Source organism: Oncorhynchus nerka, linkage group LG21 (genome assembly GCF_034236695.1).
Source record: "Oncorhynchus nerka isolate Pitt River linkage group LG21, Oner_Uvic_2.0, whole genome shotgun sequence".
Lineage (NCBI taxonomy): Eukaryota > Metazoa > Chordata > Actinopteri > Salmoniformes > Salmonidae > Oncorhynchus > Oncorhynchus nerka.
The window spans coordinates 31,022,108-31,048,022 of NC_088416.1; the positions used below are offsets into that span (position 1 = coordinate 31,022,108).

Here is a 25,915-nt window from a genome sequence, read left to right on the forward strand (position 1 = left end):
TGTAACATATCATATGAAATAGGTGATGGACATCCACAAATGAGTACATACCATACAATACGTAGAATATCATACTAAATGGAGTGTCTCGGATTTATGTGCAGAATAAGACAAAATGTTTCTGAGACCAGGTTTGGGAGGTGAACAAACGCCTGAAGATGATTGACATGAAGAATCAGGCGGAGGTAGAGGTGAAATGTCCTCCTCCAGCGATGACCATGATGCCAGTGTGGGGAACAAGTCAGGCTAATCTATGAGCCACATTCACTCTCTAGTAGTTATATTATCTACTTGCATCAGAAAGATATAACAGATGTAATAGCCTACCTACAATGTCCTCAATTGTAGTTGGGAGGTTCACATTAATGTTTTTTTTTTTAATATCCACAATTGCTCTAGCTGCAGAAAGCACAGCTGCTCTTCTTGTCGCATCCATATCAGTTTTTCCAATAACTAACAGAAATGGAACATTCAACAAACTCTGTTGAAAACAAATATAGTTAGCGGCGAGCGTTTGCAAATGGAAACCTTGTTGAATGCACCTCTAGTTTGTTATACCTACAGCTGAGAAGATCGTCCAAAAAATGGAAGCTAGAGCACCTGTTTGGCACTACTAAACTCCTGACTGACAAACTAAGCACAGGTGACACACACCTGCTCAACAACATTACTGCTGAGATCACAGCTAAAGTTAAGAATGTGTTTAAGGGTCCCAGCAGTCTCAATGTAACAGTCAGCACTACCCTCAGCCTCTTATCAGAGGCTACTAGGAATAGGACTCCAACAGAAGAAGAGGACTTGCTGGCTCACTCAGACACTGTGAGGTGCAATATCTCTCTCTTGCACATTCAGATCTACAATGACGCCCCAAAAAACAAAACCATAGACTTGCATGACTGGCAGCTCATTGATTGTGTTGTGAGCAAGGTAGATTTAATTTAACGAGTCACAGTGTTGAAAACGATGGCCAGCCTCCATCTTGAACCAAGGCAGGTTTTAGAATTTGTAACTTCTGTCCATAAGAGACTGTTGGTACACCGGGGAAACAAACTAGTCCTTCAAGATGTGGCTTTAGTGAGTCCAGATATTGGTATTAACTATGAGTTTCTCCTCAAAATACATATTCTGCAGATTTGTAGGGAGGATCTACCCTGAAGCACAGATCAGACCAAAGCTCTTCACTCTGTAACAAGCTGTAGTTGAACACCTGCTTACCTTGGTTCTGGGCTTCGTGTCAAGAGCTCATATGAGAAGAGCATTTGTGACATCTGGCAAAACTGTATCACCAGACTCATTTCACAAATGACAAGATGCCTGTCATGCTGTACGACGATTACACAAAGTTGTTCCCCCCAGAAAATAGCATGAAAATCGAGACCTTCATAGCAGACAGAACAGTGTTTGGTGGTGGTTAACATGATCACTCTGACATTCCAGCATTTTCCCAAGCTTCCTCCGGCTCCATCGAAATACATCAAGGCGGAGCAGGTAATTCCTGATGTGGTGATGGTACCAGAGCCCGTCTCCACTCCACACCATCTGTAGGTACAAACACCTAGCTGGCATCCCACCGTGGCTCCTTGAGACTGACAGTCAGTGCTGAAGCAGAAAGAGAGGGGCAGAGGGAGACATCCAGATCAGCTCAAATTGGGGTAAACAAAGTGTGCTGACCACAAATGGAAAGGCCTTTTGGTTATGCTATAAATGGTATTAATCGAATCAAACATTTTGACATGTAATGCCATTGCTTTTCTTCTTTCAGTGGGCTGTGGCACAAACAATTTCCACAGACAACTCTGATGAGGAATCAGTTGATACCCAACCAAGTACTACTTGGTTGTAAACTGTCTTTCCTTTTTGTATTAATACACATTTTAACACTTCATCAAGTACCGGATACGTAGATTCATCCAATCTGTTTGACACTTAATGTAATATGTAGGAGTTTGTCGCAAACCAAAGAGCTGGATCATATGCTGCTGTCCCAGCGTTGTAAGGGCAATGAGCTGTTATCCCGGTTTCTGATAAAACTGTAGGAGCATGACACTTCATCACAATCACCCACATGTTCACCTCATTCAGGCTGCATCTGAACAGGGTTGGGGAGTAACGGATTATATGTAATCCGTTACATGTAAGAGATGACAAAAAAACGGTAACTCTAATCCGTTACGTTACCAGCAAAAATATTAGAATCAGATTACAGATACTTTTTAAAAACTAGATGATTACTTCGAGGATTACTTTTAAATTCAGAAAGGATGTTTTCTCAATGACATTCAAATCAAATTTAAGTTTGTTCCACCAAAGCAAGTCTGACCACAAGTCAGAGAGCACTATGATGACACACCAAATGTGTTTGATGGATCGCGGGAAAAAGAGTAGGAATTGGCTTTTGTAGGCTACAGTCCAAGCTGTCTTCCAATAGTGCGACTGCATCCAAAGATGATCCAATTTGAATAAACACTTGGAGGTAAGGATGACAACAGTGGTGTAGTCTAAGGCGATACTGATATCTACATAGCTCATTGATGTGAATCACACTGCTGCTCTCTCATTTATCTATTTGCGCCTTACTGGTTGTGGATGGGTGTTCACAAATCTAAATGTTTTTTTGAACCCAATGGTTGAATTCAAGAAGTCTAAGCTGCCTATCAATCATTGTTTTTGAAACCAGTGGACATCCAGTGAAAAATGTGTTCTTGCAACAGCTGCATAGTGCAGATCCCAGCATATGGAATAAAAGTGGGGCTTTTATTGCTCAATCTAATTCATGCTGATAAAAAAAAATCCATAGGTCTAATGGACACATACTCAAACTAGCACCCTTTTGATAGACTTAAAGGGGCAGTCTGTAGTTGCTACAACCATTTTCTGACTTATGTATATATCATTGATTCTTGAAGAATATAACTAATAAATGCCTCATGAGTTTAGTTCAACTGTCACACTCCATTAGAACACAATATATGCTTTTCTCCAATGTTTGTAAACATTGTAAATGTGAACAAACACCGTATAGCCTCATATGGTTAAAACAATTTTGGTATCATGGATGGTCAGTCCTTGTATCCATAGCGGTCTATTAATCTCAGTGGTTACATTTCTCCAGGCCCACCCCTCATCTTTTTACCAAAACCGAGGCGGCGTCCATATGGTTTCATCTGTGGATTTGCCCTTTAAACAGCTGCATATTATCAAGATAAAGTGTCACCGACAAATAGGTAAACAATAGGCCTATAGCAAATGCAGCATTTGGCATAAATTTTTCACATGTATATAGCACATTTCAGTAGTGCTCAAAGCATGCCATTCCATGAGCTCACCATTTATTTTTCAACTCAAATCAATGAGTCCAATCAACAAAATCATAGAGTAGGGCTGGCTAATAAATCCTTAGTTTTGGGGTTATGCTCAGGTAAAATCATTTGGGTAATCTATACTTCCATATTTCAAAGTCCTATTCTTGAAGATAAAGGGGTAAAACATTTATTGGAATGACTGGAATTCTGACTTTGGTTTTAATGTTTATACGTAGTAGACAGTGATGGGTTAGATTAGAAGAAGCTTACATAGCCAACCCATAAAGAACAATTTAACATCCATATATGGCCAGCTATGTAAACTAACATTGATTTTTCCTACAATAGATGTGGTTCAATTGGTAACATACATGTGTCTTCCAATGTATTTTATGGGGAAAGTAATCTTAAAGTACTGAATGTAATCAGAATAAATTAGTTTGGGTAATCCAAAAATTGTTACCGATTAAAATTTGACAGGTAACTAGTTTTGTTGATAGCTACATTAAGGAAAAATGTACTATGACAGATGTGGTTGTCCCACCTAGCCATCTTAAAATGAATGTAAGTAAGTCTCTCTGGATAGGAGCGTCTCCAAAAGGACAATTGTAACATTTCATTGCACAATGTTGACAACAAATATATTTTCTGAAATCTGGGAGGGCACTTAAGGTTAGTAGTGAGTATCTTTCATGAAGTGAAATGCTTGGTCAACACACAATTTGCTTTGCTCCAAAATAAGTCCTTTATTGATACAAACACCACTTTCTTATACACTGTTCTGAGAAAAAAAATGAAATAATCCCAACCACCAAATCTACTTTGACCAGAAATGTGATTGACATTTAAAATGTATTTCTAGTAAACTTCCAAAATTATTTATTAAAATTAAAACTACAGAAATGCATCAAGTAAAACATTGAAAAATAAGTCTAAAATTACAAACAAATACTTCAACAAACAAGCAGTCCTCCAGACCCATTGTAATGTGAAATGAAAATTTAAACAAATCCTCAGCCAAAAACAACATAGTTAACTTGTGTATGGACAGAAATAAAATCATAACTGGTGAAAAAAAAAAAAAAAAAGTAATTCCCTCTTTTTGAGTGGTAGTGATGGTGGGGAGGGGAAATTTGTGGAGTGCATACAAAGAAAATACAAGCTTTAACACTGACCAAACTGATGAAATAGACTATTTGATTCAGCCGTGGGGAGCTGCCAACTAATAAGTCCAGTTTATTTCTTTAAAGTAAAAAAAAATAACCAAATGCACGCAGACATGGAAAAACCAGGATAGCCACCATCACGGAGTCAGTCTATCTGTACTGGTAGTTCATGGTGGGGTCTCCCCTGCCGTATCCTACTGGGTTGTGGTATGGAGCTGGATTTGCACCATAGCTCTGGTTGGCTTCTTCCTGTGCGTTGTAATTTGACTGATTTCCGTAACCTACGGAAAAGAGTAAGTTGATTAGTAAAACTGTCGATAAAACAGCTTAGGTTACGGTGTACCTGTGTTCCCCTTTGCCGAGAATCCAACTTACCGTCGTAACTGTAGTCTTGGCTGGCAACAGTGCTGCCCGTCACTTGGCTGGGGTAGGCAGTGCTGTAAGGATAAACTCCTGCTCCTGCCTGGTTTTGATTGAAGGTCTTATTGCCTTGCCCATAGCCCTGGCCATACTGGTTATAGGCACTCTGGCCAGGGGTGGTCTGGTAGGCCCCTTGGGCCCCTCCACCAACTCCTGGTGGTCCAGGGAAGGTTGACTTGGTCTCCTTTTTGACAGGGGCTTTGGGGGCTGGAGAAGGGCTGGAGTAGCCTCCATCGTTCTGGTAGTATGAACTGTAGGTTCCTGTAGCTGTCACGCCTGTAGTGCTGGCCGCAGGGACTTCAGTAACGGTGCCAGCAGCCGCAGCTCCACCATTTGCTCCACTATTGTAATAATCTAAAAGAAAGAAGCATTAGATTAAGAGGGGTTTTTTGTAGAGAGTTCTACTGCTGTCACACCCATGCTTGTAAAGACACTAAGAATAATACATTGCATCTTCAAGAAAGTGAAGCGTTTCACTAAAATTGTAGTACCACATTATTGAATGGGATATCACATTTATTTTTTAAAAACATACAAGACTTTATTTTTTACTTCACAATCATAATGCAGAATGTCAAAATCAGTCTTGTGCAAGTATCAACAACGCCATGGTTTTTTCATGCCTAACGGTGCCTCACGTGAGGTAAATGAGGGGCATTGTGAATATTGTCATTTAAGATAAGACTAGCATGTAACCGCTATGATTTAGCAATTCTGACATTTGAATTAAAAAAACTGCAAATATTCAAAGCAGCCTTATGATCCCATAACAAAAGGCAAAAAATCAAACAAAACAGGTTGACAATGAGGTGATTGATAATACATGTTCAGACAACAAAATGAAATAAGACCGTTCACATAAGAAATGTAACTTTTTTCCTAGACATTCAAGACAGATGGCCACAATGGGATCAATCTCCCCAGTCTGACCCACTCCAATGTGCATGTCATCACAGTGGGCCATTATCCATCAGCCAACCATAATGTTCTGGTCTCAATTCCACTATTGAAGGCAGTCTATTGGAAAAGTGTGCCTGTGGCTTTTGGCATTTCCAGGTGTCCAGGTACGTCCCAGGGTTGGCAGAGGGAATGGAAGCTGACCAAAGGCAACTCACTGGCCTCCCATCTCTCTAGGCGTTGGGACATGAGTTGTGGCAGGTAAGCAAAGGGACCGTTTTTCCCCCAGGGGAGTGATTGGAGTTCATGTTGCGGGAACACTATAGTTTGCTCCTCTTTCTCTACATTTTGTTTTGATTTAAAAGATTGGGATGATCTATGTAGCAAATTCGTGGTAGCCATAGCAGTCTGAGACAAAGTCACCTAAAGAATGAGACAGAGCAGAGAAGGAAAAATGTAATTAGATTGGTTTGTTTTTTGCCATAAAACGTGGCATGTGTCAATGATTTGGTCAAATTGTTTTCAAACAGCTTTTTTTGTTTGTTGGGACTTTTAGATTTCTCTGCTCCGGTCACGCTCAAGAAGGTGTTTCCTCAGAACAGGCTGCTGGTAGGAGGGGTGTCTCTCATATGGGGGGGGTCAAAGTGATATAGATTTGAGTCCTGTGGCTTAACAAAGCAGAGAAATGTAAAATCATAATCGAACCAGGAATAAGAGCACTCCGGTTCCTTCTTTGGTAGTTTGAATGTCATCTAAACAATGGCATACGCTCTACAAAACAAAAATATACTTTTGATTATAGATACAAAATAACTTTTCCCAGGTCTTGTCTTGTTGGGAACCTCCAGATGTATGCCACTAACTCTCCTCCAAGATGGCTGGGCATGTTGTGCTCTGATCAAACTACACTGAACTTCTGCAAATATTACAATGTGAGTAGAGTGAGAACCCCTCTTGTAATGTCCTCCTGATAAAGGTGGACATTATAGAGGTCGACCGATTAAAATCGGTATGGCCGATTACAAGGTTTCATAACAATCGGTAATCAACCTTTTGGACGCCGATTACATTACAATCCATGGGGAAACTGTGGCAGGCTGACCACCTGTTACGTGAGTGCAGCGTCAAAGGGACCTTGTAGCTGCAACAAGCCAAGGTAAGTTGCTAGCTAGCATTAAACTTATCCTATAGAAAACAATCTTCACATAATCACTCGTTAACTACACATGCTTGACTATATTACTAGGTTAACTAGCTTGTCCTGCGTTGCATATAATCAATGCGGTGCCTGTTAATTTATCATCAAATCACAGCCTAATTCAACTCCACCAAACAACTTCTTTGGGATAGGGGGCAGCATTTTCACTTTTGGATAAATAGCGTGCCCAATTTCAACTTCCTGCTACTCATCCCCAGAATATAAGATATGCATATTATTAATAGATTTGGATAGAAAACACTGAAGTTTATAAAACTGTTTGAATCAGGTCTGTGAGTATAACAGAACTTATGTAGCAGGCAAAACCCAGAGGACAAATCATTCAGATTTTCATTTAGTTTTTGAGGTCACTGTCTATTCAATGAGTTTATTGGGAAACTAGATTTCTAAGGGACTTGTTTGCAGTTCCTACCGCTTCCACTGGATGTCACCAGTCTTTAGAAATTGGTTGAGGTTATTCCTTTGTGTAATGAAGAAGTACAGCCATCTTGAATGAGTGTCATTTGAAGTCTACTTTTTGAGAGAGGAGCATGACTTGAAAAGTAGAGCGAGTTTGTCGTCTTCCTGTATTGAACATAGAATGTCCCGTATTCAATTTGATCGATTATTAACGTTTAATAAAAATACCTAAAGTTGTATTACAAAAGTAGTTTGAAATGTTTAGGCAATGTTTACAGGTAACTTGAGATATTTTGTAGTGACGTTGCGCAAGTTGGAAGCTGTGTTTTTCTGGATCAAACGCACCAAATAAATGGACATTTTGGATATTGATCGACGGAATTAATCGAACAAAAGGACCATTTGTGATGTTTATGGGACATATTGGAATGCCAACAAAAGAAGCTTGTCAAAGGTAAGGCATGATTTATATCTTATTTCTGCGTAGCGCCTGCAGGGTTGAAATATGCTCTCTCTTTGTTTACTGTTGTGCTATCATCAGATAATAGCATCTTATGCTTTCGCCGAAAAGCCTTTTTAAAATCTGACATGTTGGCTGGATTCACAACGAGTGTATAGCTTTAATTTGGTATCTTACATGTGTGATTTAATGAAAGTTTGATTTTTATAGTATTTTATTTGAATTTGGCGCTCTACATTTTCCCTGGCTATTGGCCAAGAGGGACGCAAGCGTCCCCCCTATCCCAGAGAGGTTAACAAAAGCGCATTAGCGGAAAAAGCACATTCGTTGCACAAATGTACCTAACCATAATCAATGCCTTTCTTAAAATCAATACACAGAAGTATATTTTTTTAAACCTGCATATTTAGTTAAAATAAATGCATGTTAGCAGGCAATATTACCTTGAGAAATTGTCACTTGCCACCGGTTCAACAAAAATACGGAATGGTTCCGTATTTCACTGAAAGTATAAATGTTTTGTTTTCGAAATGATAGTTTCCGGATTTTACCATATTAATGACCAAAGGCTCGTATTTCTGTATGTTTATTGTAATTACGTCTAGGATTTGATATTTGATTAGTATGATTTGATATTTGATGTGGTGGTAGGCAGCAGCAGGCTCGTAAGCATTCATTCAAACAGCACTTTACTGCATTTTGCCAGCAGCTCTTAGCAGTGCTTGAAGCACAGCGCTGTTTATGACTTCAAGCCTATCAACTACCGAGATTAAGCTGGCATTACTAAAGTGCCTATAAGAACATCCAATAGTCAAAGGTATATGAAATACAAATGGTATAGAGAGAAATATATTAATTCCTATAATAACTACAACCTAAAACTTCTTAACTGGGAATATTGAACCACCAGCTTTCATTTGTTCTCATGTTCTGAGCAAGGAACTTAAACGTTAGCTTTTTTACATGGCACATATTGCACTTTTACCTTCAACACTGTTTTTGCATTATTTAAATAAAATTGAACATGTTTCATTATTTGAGACCAAATAGATTTTCTTTATTATATTAAGTTAAAATAAAAAAGGTTCATTCAGTAGCTTTGTAATTATTACAAATATAAAAATCGGCATCTGCTTTTTTTTGGTCCTCCCAATAAATCGGTATCGGCGTTAAAATTATAATCGGTCGACCTCTAGTGGACATATCAAATAAAAACCAGACTAGACGGTCGGAAGACTATTCCAGGGATTGGAAGATGAGCGAAAGTCAATACTCACTATAGCCTCCAGAGTTTCCATTGTTCCCATATCCATAACTTCCATAGCCACCTGAGGAGTTAAGCAAATCAACCATTACATTTCTCAGCTGACGTGAGATGTTGCCTACCATTTAATATATTGAAGAACTGTATTTACAGCATAAAGTCAATTCAGGTACAGAACACACAATTGCAAATAATACCTTCAGAAAGTACTCATACCCCATGACTTATCCCAAATGTCCCTGTATTAGAGCCTGAATTTAAAAATATAAAAAAATCTGACCTGACAACCTACACACAATCACACATAATGACAAAAGACAAACATGTTCGTGGACCCAAAAAATATATATACACACCCCTGGGTCAATACATGTTAGAATCACCTTTGGCAGCGATTACAGCTGTGAGTCTTTCTGGTTAGGTCTAAGAGCTTTACACACATGGATTGTACAATATTTGCATTCTTAAAATGTTTTTTTTTTTTTTTTTTTTTTTAAATCAAGCTTTGTCAAGTTGGTTGTTGGTCATTTGTTACATGCTGACCAGACCGGTCACGTCGCGTGTGCGAGCGTCGCAAAATACATTTAGAAATCCATGTTATTCAATTATTGCGAGTGCCACCGAGCGTCTGCGTTGCCAAGGGCTAAAATAGAACTCCTTTTCTGACGCAAATCGCTCTGCAACTCATTGGTTATACCCACGTGGGTGATTGAAAGACACAAGGTCATCGTGGTAATACTATGAAAGTGAAAATGCCAATCACCATATAAATTCAAAGATGAAAAAGCCTGGAAGGAGGAGAGATGACTAGAAATGATTTGGTTGGCCGTTTTGTGTGTGGATGAATTGTCGGAGTAGAGGACCTTGTGCATTTCAGGTAAAATAACAATGTTTATATCCCAGGACAAATTAGCTAGCAACAACAAGCTAACTAAATAGGATAAATTAGCCATCAAGTGCAAGCTACCTAGCATGTTTAATGCTTTTTGACCTGTCCCCAAATTAATGTAATTGGTTCAGAGTTTGTTTAGATATTTTAACCTGCGTGTCGTGAACGCGTTTGGTGTGGGGGGACAAAATACATTTATGCACGATAGCGCACAATTGCTAGACAGCCATTTTCAACTCTTGCCAAAGATTTACAAGCTGATTGAAGTAAAATCTTTAACTAGGCAACTCTGAAACATTCAATGTCTTCTTGATAAGCAACTCCTGTGTATAGCTGGCCTTGATGGCAGGACAATATCCTAACACACGTCTCCCACTGCCTGATGGAAAACAGACAACCAGGTTTTTCTCTAGGATTTTGTCTGTGCTTAGCGCCACCCAGTTTATTTTTTATCCTAAAAAACCCAGTCCTTAAAGATTACAAGAATATCCATAACATGATGCAGCCACCACTAGGCTTGAAAATATGGAGTGGTACGCCGTATTGGATTTGCCCCAAACACTGTATTCAGGACAAAAAGTGAATTGCTTTGCCACATTTTTTGCAGTATTAGTTTAGTGCCTTGTTGCAAACAGGATGCATCTTATGGAATATGTTTTACTCTGTACAAGCTTCCTTTTCATTGTCAATTAGGTTAGTGTTGTGGAGTAACTAATGTTGATCCATCCTCAGTTACTCCGATCACAGCCATTAAACTCTGTACCCGTTTTAAAGTCACCATTGGCCTCTGAAATCTCTGAGCAGTTTCCCTCCTCTCCGGCAACTGAGTTGGGAAGGACGCCTTTATCTTTGTAGTGACTAGGTGTATTGATACACCATCCAAACTTCACCATGAGCAAAGGGATTACTTTTTGAAATAATTTTTACACCCATCTACCAATATGTGCCCTTCTTTGCGAGGCATTGGAAAACCTCCCTGGTCTTTGTGGTTGAATCTGTGTTTGAAATTCACTGCTCAACTTAGGAACCTAACAAATAATTGCATACAGAGATGGGGTAGATATTCAAAAATGTGACATTGAGGTAATGCGTGTTGGCCAATGACAAACTATACATTTAATCAATTTTAAATTCAGGCTATAACAAAACATGGAGAAAATAAAGGGGTGTGAATACTTTGAGGGCACTGTAGGAAGCATATAGCTCGGTTTTACCTTGTCCATAGCTGCCACCATTATTGAAGCCTCGGCCCCTCCCCCTGCCACGCCCTCTACCTCTGCCCCTGGGAGTGGCTGCCGGGTCACCAGTCGGGTCACCCATCATGCCAAACCCATGCTGTTGGGAGAAAACACAAGGACTAAATGGACAGACGGGTCAGCAGCAACCATCATTACTCAGCTAATATATTTTACAAACAATAGCAAGGAAAGATAGAGTAAGGCAGAGGGAATCTTACCATTGGGAGTTTCTTCTTCTTGGCTGCCTCAGTCACAGAGCCCTCTGGGAAGAGTTTGTCCAGGGCTGCCAAGGCAGCATAGGCCTTGGCCACCTTCTTATTGGAGCCAGTCCCTTGGAACTTCTGTTCGTCTATCTCCACCTGGAACAGGGGGAAAGACAGGTCAATACATAGACAAGAACAGAATAAAGCATGGGACACATCATTTGTGTCAAAGCCAAGCTCATGTTGTTATTGTCAATGTTTAGAAAGGACAAGTTCACTTTATTTGAACCAAATTTCAATTTGTATGTTGTTATAGAAGTGTCCAGACACTGTTTTGAAAAATGTACCTCACCAATATACTTCCTTGTTGCTCATTCTGCAGTATGGGAGCCATAGATATACATGAACAAAGCTCCAAAAACACCCCAATGTAATGTTAGAAATGACAAAGCACTCAGTATAGTGATGCAGGGGTAAATACTCAAAACACAAAAATTAAAAATAGACACCTCTATAAAATTTTAATAAAATCAAGATTGGTGCAAATAAAGTAAACTTCTTCATTCATTGAAGCAGCTAGATATTTACTGTTAGATCCTAAAGGCATCAGTCTGGTTTCAGGGGATGGGAACGTCGTCCACGCCTGAGACACTTACCTCCATGACGAAGCGTTTGTCGTGGCTGCCTCCGGTCTCTGAGATGAGCTCATACTTGAGGCCGCGCCGCTTCTCGTTCAGCTCCATCACAGGGTTCTTCCCATGTTTGGTCAGGATTGGTCCCTGTTGACGAGCACTCTAAGACAAAGAGACAGACATTTTAATTTCTCTGTAAACAAGAGCAATACAATAAACTGGAGTCAAAACCGAGCCTAGTGTCCAAAAACATGGTTTTGAGTTCTACTCAGAGGACCCATACCTCTGCACCGTCTGTGGCCTCCACGCTGTCCGCCCCTGTGGCTGCAGTGTCCATTGCGATGGGCGTGATGCAGGGTTTCACCACCTCCACAATGGCCGTTGCCACCTCAGTCTTCACTGGCTCAGCAGTCTTCAGCTCCACACCTGTGGGGAGGCCCATGTCCTGGAGGACCTATGATTGGGCCAGGCAGAAGATTGGAAAGGAAAATGTGAAGCGCAGCAGACAATAGTTACAATCTACAGATTTCATGACAACACACCAAATGCTTAGAACATATACCACTTACCCCGTACATCCACATCCACCCACTCACCTTGACAGCAACGTGAAGCTTGGCAGTGCGTTTGGATGGGCCTGAGGCTTCAAAGCTCTTGCTGTCCACCTCAACAGCCATGGTGAAGACTGGTACGTGCACCGGGCCAGTTTGGGAGAGGAGTTTATACTGCAGGCCAGGCTTCAGCTGGTTCAGCCTCATCAGAGCATTCATGGCCTGGGGAGGCTCCGACTTCTCATCTGGGGCTGGGGGGAGTGAAGATAAGGATTATTTTTTTTAGCTGCCACTAACACTGAAGAACTGTGCTGAACAGGAAGAACTTGGCAACACCTACATTTCTTTTGCAACTTCTTTTTCTTCTTGTTTGGACTTTTGTCCTCCCCTCCTTCCTCCTCTTCGATGGGCCTCTTCATTGGTGGGGCGTAGGTTGTACTGGGGGGGATTTGGACTGCAACAAAAAGACAAGGACTGCTGAGCCTTTCCAAAATATGGACACTAAATTGTATGCACATGTCTGCAGCCTGGCTTACCTGTATAGTCAATTGGGGTCTCACTCCTGGGTTTCCGGGGCATTTTGGAGGGAAGGGGGTCCATCCCTAGCACTTTGTGAAGCTGTCCGAAGGCAGACAGCCTTAAGGCATGCTGAAAACAGATGAACAGGTGGTGATTTTTTTCCATTCACTACAGCAAACAGGGTGTAGATTTAAAAAAATATTTGTACCCCTTTTTCGTGGTATCCAATTGGTAGTTACAGTCGTCGCATCGCAACTCCCGTACGAACGCGGGAGAGATGAATCCTCCAAAACACCACCCAACCAAGCCGCACTGCTTCTTGACAATGCCCACTTAACCCGGAAGCCAGCCACACCAATGTGTCGGAGGAAACACCATACGCCTGGCGACAGTGTCAGCATGCATGCGCCCGGCACGCCACAGGAGTCACTAGAGCGCGATGGGACAAGGACATCCCTGCCGGCCAAACCCTCCCCTAACCCGGACGATGCTGGGTCTCCCGAGCACACCCGGCTGCGACAGAGCCTGGACTCAAACCAGGATCTCTAGTGGCACAGCTAGCAACTGCGATGCGGTGCCTTAGACCACTGCGCCACACGGGAGGCCCTGTGGATGTAGATGTGACTCACCTGGGCACTCTGTGTGAGGTCCTCCCTCTGCTGGAGGTCCAGGTGGCCAATAGCATCTGTCAGATCCTTCTCACATGGATCACAGATTCCAGCACCATCTAAAAACAAACAGGCACATTTTTACAATCTTTTGGCTTGTGATGTGGAGCAGAGGTACGAGGACATGTCCTCTCCGCTCTTTGAGACTACTCACCAGCCATGAGGATTCCAGAAGCCAGACACTCCAAAACTCTTCGCAGAGCCTCTCCTGCCCCCATTGGCCGGTTCCCTGTGCCAATTGCCTTCTCACACAGCAGCTCTATTGGCTAGAAGGGGTGAAGGGAAGATGTTTGAATTTCTAGATGTTTGGCAAATTGGATATAAATGGCTGTAAATAAGAAATTGTTGCAGTTTGATGTACTAAGCCCCTTCAAATAAATTCCCATCTTACACATTAAACCTGACCACTGTAATTAGAAAGACATTTCTCAAACAAAATTTGCATTCGAAGAACCAGCTGGCAGAAATTGCTTCTGGTGACTCACCCATCCATGCAGTGGGGCCCATGTGGGGACGCGGGAGCACAAGTCCCTCAGGATACGGATGACGATGACGCAGGACCTCAGCCCATTGGCCCTGGCCTGGAGACACAAGCAGGGAGGGGGAGGAGGGAGAGGGAGCCTTAGTCAAACAAGAACTCACAAAAACACGAAGACGCAGCTACATCAAAAAGCCACACAGACTAACGGCTCTGCTTTGTCATTATTGTGGTACAGAATGGGAAGAGTGCAGTACGAATCTGATATTTGTTCTGTCTGCAGATGTGGTTATTGAATTGAATATACAACTCCATGCGTGTGAAATAAAAAGCAGATTTGATCAGTGGTACAGTAATAGGTATGACCGAGTGGTGATTGTTGAGCAATTGTGCTTCTTGCAGCTCCGTATCAAAAATGTGTCAACTTGTGAGATTCTGTTAAATGATTAGGAGGGAGAAGGGGAGTCAATGTAAAGCCAAATGCTGGCATGGAAAAATGTAGGACAATGACAGTATTTATAATGTGCTTAGTTTAATGAGTGGTGATACACCTTACAGTAGCTCTAAAGGTTATTGTATGGGGTATACCAGGGGCCTCATTTATAACCATTGTGTGAATTTAACAGTAAATATGTGCATCATTTCTAAAAAGACTGCGCACGGAGACTGAAAAGACTGCGCAAGGATTTATACAAACTTTGCGTATGTCAAACATATGCATTTTCCCCGTTAGAAATCAGACCGGTCATAATTATTTTGGAAGTGTGCGCATTAACAAGCAGGATAACTCTACAAGAAACTCCCATATTTCACATTTTATAGTGACAATAATGCACTCATTTGCAGTATACTAGTATTGGAATTAGGCAAAGACAGCATCTAAAGGGAATAGCAATGGTGAACTTGATCAAATGTGTTGTGTTGGCAGAATGTTCTCTTATGCTGTATCTGACTGTTTCTAAAAGACAAAATTAATTGCAAATTGTGGACCTGTAAACAGATCGTTGAATGCAATAATGTTTTGCATTGACTCCCCCCCCCCCCCAAACTTAAATATGTAGCAATGCCCGCAAGTTCTGAAATTATATCTACTCTGAAAAAAAATGAAACCCACCATAGGCCCACACACTTCAATGCAAAAGATCAACTGCCTGTTCACCTGTAAATTCTCCTGTTGGATGCATGGACTAAAAACATGACATTATAAATAGCACATCCAATTGGCCCAAATGAGAGGTGTCATGGTCATTTGGTGTATGGCTACTTCAGGAATATAAACTCAACAGTCTTAACATCGCCAGAAAAGTTGAGGAATGTATTATGCAAATGGTTGTTGTATGTTTTATGTGTCTAAATTAAATGTCTACTGGAGAAATTTGACATTACAGTATTCAGATGTAGGCCTAGCCTACAAACGTCAATGAAAAGGTGAACAGTCTGTTCTACTGTTAAACGGCATTTTGGAATGGATCACAGAGCAAAATACAGTAGTAAATAGATAAGCTATTTCAAGTAACGTAAGTGAAATTCAACGAGCGATGGGAAAAATGGTAGCCTACACTAACTTGTTGTAGGCCTATAGACCATTTTGCGAGTAACCCTTGAGTCAGAAAAGCTAAAGAATTTATTCTGCAATGATCATGTGAGTGAAATAGGATTTTATTTTAGAATTCTAAGAAAATAAAAACATTTTGCTCTTCTCGCTAAATGGCTGATTTTGGCATTATTTTTAGCTAGGCCACCCGTTTGTTATGAGTAGGAGTAATATTCCCCATTAGCACAAGGCTAGAACTTCCACCTTGCAATGTAATACTTCAACCACCAGAAACTGTGCTTATGCATGGTCTAAAGTTTGCGGGAGGAAGGCACATTCACAGAGTTCATTAAAAAAAATGAATACCAACTTTGGTGCACGCATGTTTTGGGGCATATTTTGTGCGTAAGCAACATTTATAAATGAGGGCCCAGAAGACTGACGAGCGAACATACATTTCTAACTAAGGTGCAATATTCCTTTTTTTGTGGCACACAGAAAGCTGAAACAGCCAGAGCATGGGGGATTGGAGCCTACACACTCTACAAGAACAGGCTGCAGAGATGGAGCGCTTACAGTTAAGAGCGAGAGATGACAGTTCACTATGATGACTAAGAATCAACATAGTCCACAACGAGGAATCAACCTCAACACAATATGATGGTACAGAAAAGGGTTGTTGATTGATAGATTGATAATATTTGAGAAATATTGCACCCGAGTGTAGCAAGTTTGTTCCACATCTCTGATCAAAATTAAGCAGTGGTTTAAGCCAACAGTTGCTTTGAGGGGATTGTTGAACGTCCTAAAAGCAGCATTGAACATTTTCAATGACACTGCAATCAAACCTGTTAAGTCAGCAGAGCATCTCTACAAGGTAATGACAAAGGTTTCCTTGGAAACGCTATAAAAACCACAGAGTACGAAGTCTACTACAGGTGATAGATACACTTCGAAAGGACATTTAAAAATAAAAACACAGAAAAAACAACCAAAGAAAGAAACTGCGTCAAATGGAAAAAAACTCAACTACTTTTAAGACAAATAAAGACAAGATGCAAACCTGGAACCACTTGGCGTGGCGAAGAGACGCCAAGGCAGTAAGGCATTTCTGCCTGTCCAGAACATCCGGGGGATCGTTGACTGATAGCGTTTCTATTGGCGGGTGGAATAAGAAGACAAGGTACAGTTTGACCAAGGGGGGTTCTGTCACACGGCCAGGGGGAGTAGGCAGCTTTCCCAAACCACAGGCAGGACGGGGAAGGGGAGGGGGACCCCCCCACCTGGAGAACTAATGGTCTGAACCTCTCAGTGAAACTGCAATTACACTAAAGATATGTAACTTCAACCCACTTCAGAAACTATTGTTAAGTGGGTGATTTCTTAAGATAACTCCCAGTAGGCCTATATGGAGAAAATGTGTATGGATGTAAGATTACAGTGAGAGTGAATTATCAAAAGGGAGGTTGTCTCCATTATGTTAACTCAATGTCAACTCGTATGCCTCAGCCCAGTTATGAAGTCTGAGTGCTTTGCTATAACAATGAGAGGTAGAGCCCCTCCCCTTCACCCCTATACTGGGTGTACTGCTTAGCCCCTTCCGAGACAGAGAGCGTCCAGTTGGTCAAAGGTCCAGCGTCCCTAAAAATTGACAAACTAGAAGGCTTGACAGAGAGAATCAGATGCACAAAATTATCAAAACAAGTCCACACTGCAGCAAAACTGATGGCCTTCAAGAGCCAAACTGGGCTTCAATGTTGACACAGTTATAGATAAGGCTAGGTTGATGCCTGTTGGGTACATCCAACTTCCTGTTAAGAATGTCTGAGGGGGAACATGGGCCGCCACCGACTAGTATCCTTTCCCATAATATACAGTGCCCTCCGTAATTGGGAAAGCAAAGCGTTTTGTCTTCTTTTGGCTCTATAGTCCAAAAGTTTGGATTTCAAATCCAACAATGACTAGGAGGTTAAAGTGCAGATCATCAGCTTGTGTTTGAGGTTATCTATACCGGGTGAACCGTTTAGTAATTACAGCACTTTTTGTACAAATTCACTTGTGTATAAAAGTAGTTAAAAGTTTCAAATTTGGTCCTATATTCATAGCATGCAATGACTACATAAAGCTTGTGACTCAACATTTGTTGGATGCATTATCTGTTTGTTTTGGTTGTGTTTCAGATTATTGTGTGCACAATAGAAATGTATGGTATATAATGTAGTGTGTCGTTTTGGAGTAACCTTCATTGTAAATAAGAATACGTTTCTAAAACACTACACTAATATGGATGCTACCATGATTACGGATAATCCTAAATGAATCGTGAATAATGATGTGTGAGAAAGTTGGAAGCACAAGTACACTGCCAAGACATGCTTACCTCTCACAATTACAGGGGAGGTTAGCATTTTTGGGGTGGTATGATATTTGTGTATCTAACTTCAACAAATAATTATTGACGATTAATTCAGGATTATCTGTAATCATGATAACATCCACAAGCTTGACGTAGTCATTGTGTGCTATGAACATGGGACCAAACAAACTTATTACTACTTTAATACACAAGTGAATTTGTCCCAATACTTTTGCTCAGGGGGGACTATGTACAAAAAGGGCTGTACTTTAACGGTTCACCGATATGGATATCACCGATATGGAAAATATCCTCAAATTAAAGCTAACAGTCTGCACTTTAAGCTCATGGTCATTGATTTCGTATCCAAAATGTTGAAGTATAGAGCCAAAATTTAAAATAAAAATGCTTCATTGTGCCAATAATTACAGAGGGCACTGTAGGTATTTATGGCATTAATCATTGAACTTATGACTCCCTTTGCATCGGACATAACCCCATGGATTGGCTTTACAAAGACTGCGATCACAGTTGTCCCCTGATTTTGACTGTGACAAGTGACATTCAGCCATGCAGAGTCAAAGAGCCCCTGGCATTATCTGTAACCCGTGTCCTCCCTGCTGATGAACATCAGTCAATAGCCCACTGCTGGGTCTAGTAACCAGAACACTTGACAACACTTTGCAACTCATTTTTGCTGCAATGCAAACCGTTCATCAGTGTTCAGTATAAAACATGCAAACAAAGTGGTGTTTGTTTTTTTGTTATTCTCAGTAAGCCTTCATATAGTTAATGTCTGGACTCCATAGGGAATAGAAAACCCTTTTCAGTCAGTAACTATCCTTTCTATACTGTGTATTGGGCCATCAAAAATGTACATCACATTACATGGAACTACGAGAGTCTAAAGAGCTATAAACATAGCATTGCATGACAGTTCCCACACATCCCCTAGCTCCATTGAAGGCCCAATAAACAATATCTGTCTAGACTGGCTGCCTGCCTGTTCAGTCTCCCTGCCTAAGGGGGCGCTAGTGAACCATCTGCCCCTGTGTGGCAGCCTACCTCCAGCAGCCTGTTTCTCCACCTCCTCGCGGACCAGGGGGGACGTCATGTTGATAGTCAGGGTCAGGGGAGGCTCCTTGGTGCTCTTGATCACGATGGTGGCTTCACGGATGACCTGAGTGACCTCATACTTGTCCTCTGTGATGGTCTGCCAGGTAGAACAGGAGGGATTGTTAATACAATAGCCATGTAGTGGCTATCCCGCCAAACAGTCAAGGTCATGTAACACCAAGTAAAAAAAACACAAAAAAAAACTATTTGCTACCGAATTCAGTTGTGACTATTCCTCCCAAATGAACGCATCACCCCACAACTGAAATGATGCAGGAGAGTATATTCTCGAAAGGTCAAATTCAACTTCACAAAGCCAACTCTATATGAAGACACAGAAAACCAGTAGGTAAATGGACTCACCTTGAGTTGCACAGCCAGGTTGTCTGCCACATTCTTCAGCAGGGTGATGGTGGGTTTGTCCTTGCACAAAAGCACCAGCTCCAGGTCTAGGTCCCCCTTCAGCAGCAAGCCCTTGGCAACCAGGCCCACCCTCATCACCCCACGCAGGGACCGTGTGGCCTGTTCCGACACCTTGGGCTCACTGGCAGAGGAGACATGGGGACCCAGGTCAATTACTTTTGAAACTTAAAGCTGAAAGTGATGCTGCCTTCACCAACACTCCAGCCTTGATGGTGCAAAACGTATTTCAACGCAACTGACATTTTGTACCCCATGCACCATTTTGAATACAATTTCCCACTCCCTTACCTTTCTTTATCGGACTCGGTTCCGTCTGGCTCAGACTTGACCACCTTCTCCTGCTCGTCCAGCCAGTCGGAGACAGCCTTGAGGGCACGCTCGGTGTGGGACACCATGTTCTGCACACCCTCCAGCTCCTCCTGTGTGGGGTACACAGCGGAGTGCTTGGCCATCACGTGGCGATCGTCGTTCATGAAGATACGCATGGAGCGGTGGCGCAGGGGAGGAGGCTGGATGGGAAAAGAGGAGTTATTTTAATGAATTACCTTCAGCAGTTCACAATTGTAGGCAGTAAGTGGCTTTGATAGGAAGAAACAGTCAATGAGATAAACCCACCCCCCCTTTAATGCTCAAAATACAGTAATGACTAACAAGGACTATTTCACTTTGTCAGCTTTCACTGTGCTTACATACACATCCATGGACTACTGCTGGGTGAGAGTCATGCCCAATTAGAAGAGTGCAATCAAGAGCATGCGTTCCAAATGCCCAGGGCAGTTTTGACAGGCAGCAACCTGAATTACCCTTAGTGGACATTTGATGGAACTGATTTTTTTTAGGTCTACTTATATACCACGTCCTTGTTAACTTACAAATAATCTTCTCAATCAATTATGTCAAAAAATACAGTCGAATGTTTGCAGAGGCAAATTATTATGGTGGTGAGGCTAGTAAAATGTAAGCGCTCCATGTTCACTACCAAAGAGAAACGGTTAACACAAAATAGCCTTCCTAAAAATGAGTGTATAAGAAAAGCGGTACCATAGTTGCTTTAGAGTCTTCGATCCTGTGTATATGACAGTGATACAAGAACAGGTCCTTCCTGAGACAGAACACCAACACTGCTGCTTCGTTCTGCTGACAACAAAAGGGACATGTTTAAAATTAGCAAAGCAATAAAAAGGCCAGATTCCCCTGGAATAGCAATGTCATTTTATTGATAATATAAAAACATGGTATTTAAGGGTAACAGAACATAGGTCTGTTCAAAGAAATCCCTAAGGATGCGCCTTCCTAAAGTGAAGGGTGGCTTTGCATGACAAGGGAAATTCCATGCTAACGGAATTACACGGAGACACCAATTTTTCACTTTAAAATGTATACCAAACAAACCATTGAATTCTAAGTTTAACAAACCAACAGCTATGCACATTAACTGCTTTAAACAATTTACACAGTAGGAGTCTCAGCATAATTCAGATACCATGGAATTGCCCATAGGCTAAGTGTGCTGATCCGGCAGTAACATGGGTGTTCCTACTGCAGCCTGTTGCAAACCTGGGTTGTGTTCAGTAGGCACGGAATGAGGGAGGGGAAGAAATAGGACTCAATGAGCACTGTTATTGGACAAGGTTGCGCCTCTGCGTCAAAATGTTTCTCCCATTTGAGCCTCACTGTATAAAGCGCCAAAGGTGTTGATTTAAAAATGGGCAGCTCCATCATTGTAGGCCTACAGATGAGCAGGACACCTGTCGCATTCTTCCTCCCAAAAATAAAAGATGGGAGAAGTTGGACCAGGGCTGAAGCAGTGCCAGGACAACTGTAGCACAATCCTTAGGGGCACCAACAGCAGCTTTCAAAACACTGATTCAATCAGTTTGATTAAGAATCAGTTCTGCAGGAGCAGATGCCAGATATGTTAGTGACTAAAACGTAGCTCTACCAAGGAAGATAAATTGGGCTACTGCCCCTGTATACCAGTATGACTCCGAGAGCAATAACGACCTAAAAAAAACATGGTTCTTCAATTGGCCGTTGAGTTTGAAATGAAAATTTCAGAGCCCATGTACAGTCTGGAATGATATGGGTATCAATTACCAGACAGACCTGCAGTACATGCAGTCCTAAAGCCAAAATGCATTTAACACATGAGCACACTGCAGTTAAAATCTATGAACGGTTCATTGCAGTTGACATCAATTATAAACTGACAGTACCCCACGGCTTGAGCCGCTCAGTTCTGACAGTAAACCTGGCTGAGAAGTCATCCAAGGTACACAACCAAACTGACCATTTCTATCATGTGTCAAATCCCTCCATTCAGGAAACTAGCTACACATCGTAACGGCAGCGATATGTGAATGCTTCCATAGAGCCGTTACACCTTAGCTAGTGTAAAACAGCAGGAGCAATTTTTCAACTAACATTTACAAAGCGATAACTTCCCCAATTCTCAACTTACCAGTCTTCTCCAAACCCATCGCTAGTTGCAGGAGAAACATTTGAAGGATGGAGAACAAGACGCCTTTTTTGGAGTTTTATTTGTTAAATTTCAGAAAAACAATATTTACTCAAAAAGGTTTTGATTGTTTTCCCATCATCCCCCAATTCAGCATATACCATTTTCATGGCACGCTTGGTTCAATAGCTATTGATGCAGGGTTCATAGACAGTGAAAAGCCAAATTAAAAGGACTTAAGTACTTTAAGCACTAATATTTATTTTCAATGACCATCAACTTGTAATAGTTCCTATTATGCAATCATTTCTAGTCGCCACCAGATAACCGTGTATCTCCACAACCTCATGAAAAAAAAAAACCTGCAGCTTACTACCTTAGAAGTTCTACTCAGTGTTGTTTCACTACATACATGGTGGTAAGTGAGTAGAAATGTAACTTGAGTAGTGATGAGCAGGGTTTGACATGCCTAATGGCATAATTTACTACACAATTCCAGCTTAATGACTATTGTATTTTTATTGGGCATCTACTAATTAATGGCTACGAAGAAGTGTCTTGCTTCTGACTGGCTGCTTTAGTGTCGCTATTTGGAATGGCTGTGTGAGGAAAACGGCATGCGAACGGCAGGAGCCTGTGAATGAGGCGATTGGCAACAAAAGGTCTGGAGGTTGTTGCAGAGGAAAACATCACAATGTAGAACTGGCGCCAGTGCAGGATGCAGCGTGTGCCCTTTCCCCCTTCAGGGCTCATTCACCCATGCTCGCAATGTCAGTGATGCATTTGTTGCACTTTACAGTGTGGGTTGGTTGGGTCCAGTGATGTAAAAAAAAAAAAGGTCAATTGTTGGTCCCATGTTTCATTACATGAAATAAAAGATAGCAAAAATCCAGCAATGCGCAAAAGGCAGGATTAGATCTAAATTTACCTGCCATTTTGGCATTTCATAAACATGAGCATCTTCTGTTCTATTATTTTAATTGAAAGTACTTATCCAAGTACCAACTTGAGAAATTCCAGTGGTTTTCCAGAGTACCAAATTCAAGTACTTTAAGCCACCTTTTGCAAACCCTATTGAGGAGAGCAAACCGAATAATCCAATACAAAACTAATTTTACATTGGTGCTGAACGAACCATATACCTACTGCTCAATCTAAAGTTGGGTAAACAGTACTTTCCTGTGGATATTTTGTCTCAAATTTCAAGCAGCTGAAGGACAAACCACTCTGACGGTGGTTTGTCGGTAAAGTGTATATGTAATTGTATTCAACATTGTGGCCTGTCAGGAACATTTACATAATCATTTGCTACCCAGGGCCTAGCCAGCAGATCCGACCCACTTGTTTAGTGGCACTAGGGTCGGACAGGCTTCCTGTCTAGATTAAGACACTGTGGAACCGGCACAAAATATGGCTTGGGAAAACACCTCAATCCTGGGATGATAACTGGTTGTACCACAAACTGTCCCATTATCCCAACTGTTACACCAAGAAGACCGAATGACTGCTTGATTTTAAGTAAACTGATGTTTGTCCTAATGTTAGCTAGCAGTAGCCATTATGGATTTGCATGTCACCTGAACAACAAAGGAGCCAATTGGCTGACACTGATATTCCAAAATGGCTGTTGTGGCTTATGCTACCTAACCCGAGGAAAAATACACTTTTTCTAAAAAAAAACTACCAGTTGATAAATAATGTGACAATTCAGCATACAGAGCTATATTTTGCGCAGGCTCTGTGGTGTCTTTATCTACACATGAACGCTGTCTAACCCTAGTCAGTGTTACTGTAAGCAAGTGGGTAGGACCTGCTGGCTAATAGAATTCTTCCAGTCGCCATTTTAATTTCAAACCTCAATTCAGTGCGGTAGTCTGGAATATGCCCCCTGCACAAATCACACCACAATTAGACTGCTAACTATGTGGGTATAGCTAGATAGTTACATATAAAATGCCATATGCGATCGCCATGATATTGTGATAACTAGCCAGTTAGCTAGATAACGTTTCATGAGATTATCTAGCGTGGTAAACACAAGATGGTCGTGTCCTCGCATTGTAGCTAACGTTAACTAGCCATAGCTACGTAGGCAATCAAACATAACGATGGCCAAAATCCTGCATTCGCTTTCAATTCCTATTCGCCTATCTTACTAATATTTTTTCTCCATAATATAACGTTAGGTAGCTAGCATGCTGTCGTTCTGCCCCTGAACAGGCAGTTAACCCACTGTTCCTAGGCCGTCATTGAAAATAAGAATTTGTTCTTAACTGACTTGCCTAGTAAAATAAAGGTAAAATTAAAAATTAAAATTGTGGTTCGAGCTGAGGGAGCGTTCTGAACAAAGAGGGCTGCTGCTAGGCTAACGTTAGCTTGCGAGACGTAATTCATACAACGGCAAATGAGTGTCAACGGTAATATAGTTGCTTAATTCGTGTTCATAGGGACGGTGGTAATCATTTCATAAATCTGAATATAATGTGCATCTTTATGAAACATCCTTCTAAACTTACCAATTCTGCAACGCTTCGCTCCAACTCTCTTCGCGGAGGAGCAGAAATGACTACCTGAACAGCAAATTCTGAAAGCTAATTGGGCGAAAGTAGCATGTGACTAAAGAAGTAGCCAATCCCGTTTCACCTTTCGATGTATAATCTGAAATGTAAATTACAAAATAGCTAGTTCATGAGTCATTACCGTACTGTAGGATAATCACCAGCCAATTTCCCCAAATTACATAGCTACTGTATATCATTATTTAATTATTAACTCTATACACCATGCCCTGTTTACCCAGGATACACAGTAGTTATGATTTGATATCTGGGGATTCCATTAAAGTATGTGACTAAACACACACATTTCAGACATAAAATGTGGTATATTTAAACAATAATGCCTGAGGAGGTGTGGTATATGGCCAATATACCACGGCAAAGGACTGTTCTTACCCACAACGCATTGGCGGAGTGCCTGGACAGCCCTTAGCCATGGTATATTGGCCATATATCACAAACCCCAGAGGTGCCTTATTTATATTATAAACTGGTTACCAATGTAATTGAAGCAGTAAAAATACATGTTTTGTCATACCCGTGGTATACGGTCTGATATACCATGGCTGTCAGCCAATCAGCATTCAGGGCTCGAACCCCCCAGTTTATAATACCTGTTAAAAATATGAGGCAATGTTTATATAAACCCCTTTCAAACAGACCTCTTATTTACCACTTTCTTGAAGGCCCCTTTATACATATCAGTGGGTAATTGGCACATTTGGAAGGGAAAGGGGTTTTAAATCAATCAAATGTCGACCACTTTATCTACCAAGAGAATTCTCTTCGATTATAATCACAGCCGTATATCACAGCCGGATATGTGGAAACCACATATCCTGAGGCTGCATTCATTGTAGCTGGGTTTTTTAACAAGGCTAATCTGAAAACAAGACTCCCTAAATTTTATCAGCATATCGAATGTGCTACCCGGCCGGAAAAAATCCTGGACCATTGTTATTCTAACTTTCGCGATGCATACAAAGCCCTGCCCCGCCCTCCTTTCGGAAAATCTGACCACTACTCCATTTTGTTGCTCGCAGCCTATAGACAGAAACTAAATCAGGAAACGCCCGTGCTCAGATCTGTTCAACGCTGGTCCGATCAATCTGATTCCACGCTTCAAGATTTATTTGATCACGTGGACTGGGATATATTCTGCATA

The 25,915-nt window shown here is 41.3% G+C and overlaps 1 protein-coding gene across 3 annotated transcripts; it reads right to left on the reverse strand.

Moving 5' to 3' along the window:
* Nucleotides 1-4,023: 4,023 nt before the first annotated feature.
* LOC115110577 (interleukin enhancer-binding factor 3 homolog) lies at nucleotides 4,024-24,797 on the reverse strand. Of its 3 annotated transcripts, none has more exons than XM_029636347.2 (19): nucleotides 24,709-24,797; nucleotides 20,776-20,871; nucleotides 20,023-20,243; nucleotides 19,675-19,855; nucleotides 19,261-19,408; nucleotides 16,903-16,994; nucleotides 14,313-14,408; nucleotides 13,982-14,093; nucleotides 13,789-13,886; nucleotides 13,177-13,288; nucleotides 12,981-13,094; nucleotides 12,686-12,891; nucleotides 12,373-12,543; nucleotides 12,114-12,251; nucleotides 11,473-11,613; nucleotides 11,231-11,351; nucleotides 9,141-9,191; nucleotides 4,844-5,242; nucleotides 4,024-4,749 (listed from the first exon to the last, which is right to left on the reverse strand). In XM_029636347.2, exons 2-19 carry the CDS (start codon nucleotides 20,776-20,778, stop codon nucleotides 4,619-4,621), a joined length of 2,535 nt encoding a protein of 844 aa, XP_029492207.2. In that variant the 5' UTR covers nucleotides 20,779-20,871; nucleotides 24,709-24,797; the 3' UTR covers nucleotides 4,024-4,618. The 3 variants fall into 3 exon arrangements, with proteins under 3 accessions (XP_029492207.2, XP_029492209.2, XP_064862660.1); XM_029636349.2 differs by having other exon boundaries at nucleotides 20,776-20,868; nucleotides 24,709-24,793; XM_065006588.1 differs by lacking the exons at nucleotides 4,024-4,749; nucleotides 4,844-5,242 and adding an exon at nucleotides 5,371-6,208 and having other exon boundaries at nucleotides 20,776-20,868; nucleotides 24,709-24,793.
* Nucleotides 24,798-25,915: the final 1,118 nt, after the last annotated feature.

Excerpts from the sequence above, each read along its gene's own strand:
- LOC115110577 (XM_029636347.2), bottom strand. Across the intron at positions 12,252-12,372 it reads AGGCCACAGACGGTGCAGAG|AGTGCTCGTCAACAGGGACC; the intron begins GTATGGGTCCTC and ends TCTTTGTCTTAG. Across the intron at positions 11,352-11,472 it reads AGAAGAAGAAACTCCCAATG|CATGGGTTTGGCATGATGGG; the intron begins GTAAGATTCCCT and ends TTCTCCCAACAG.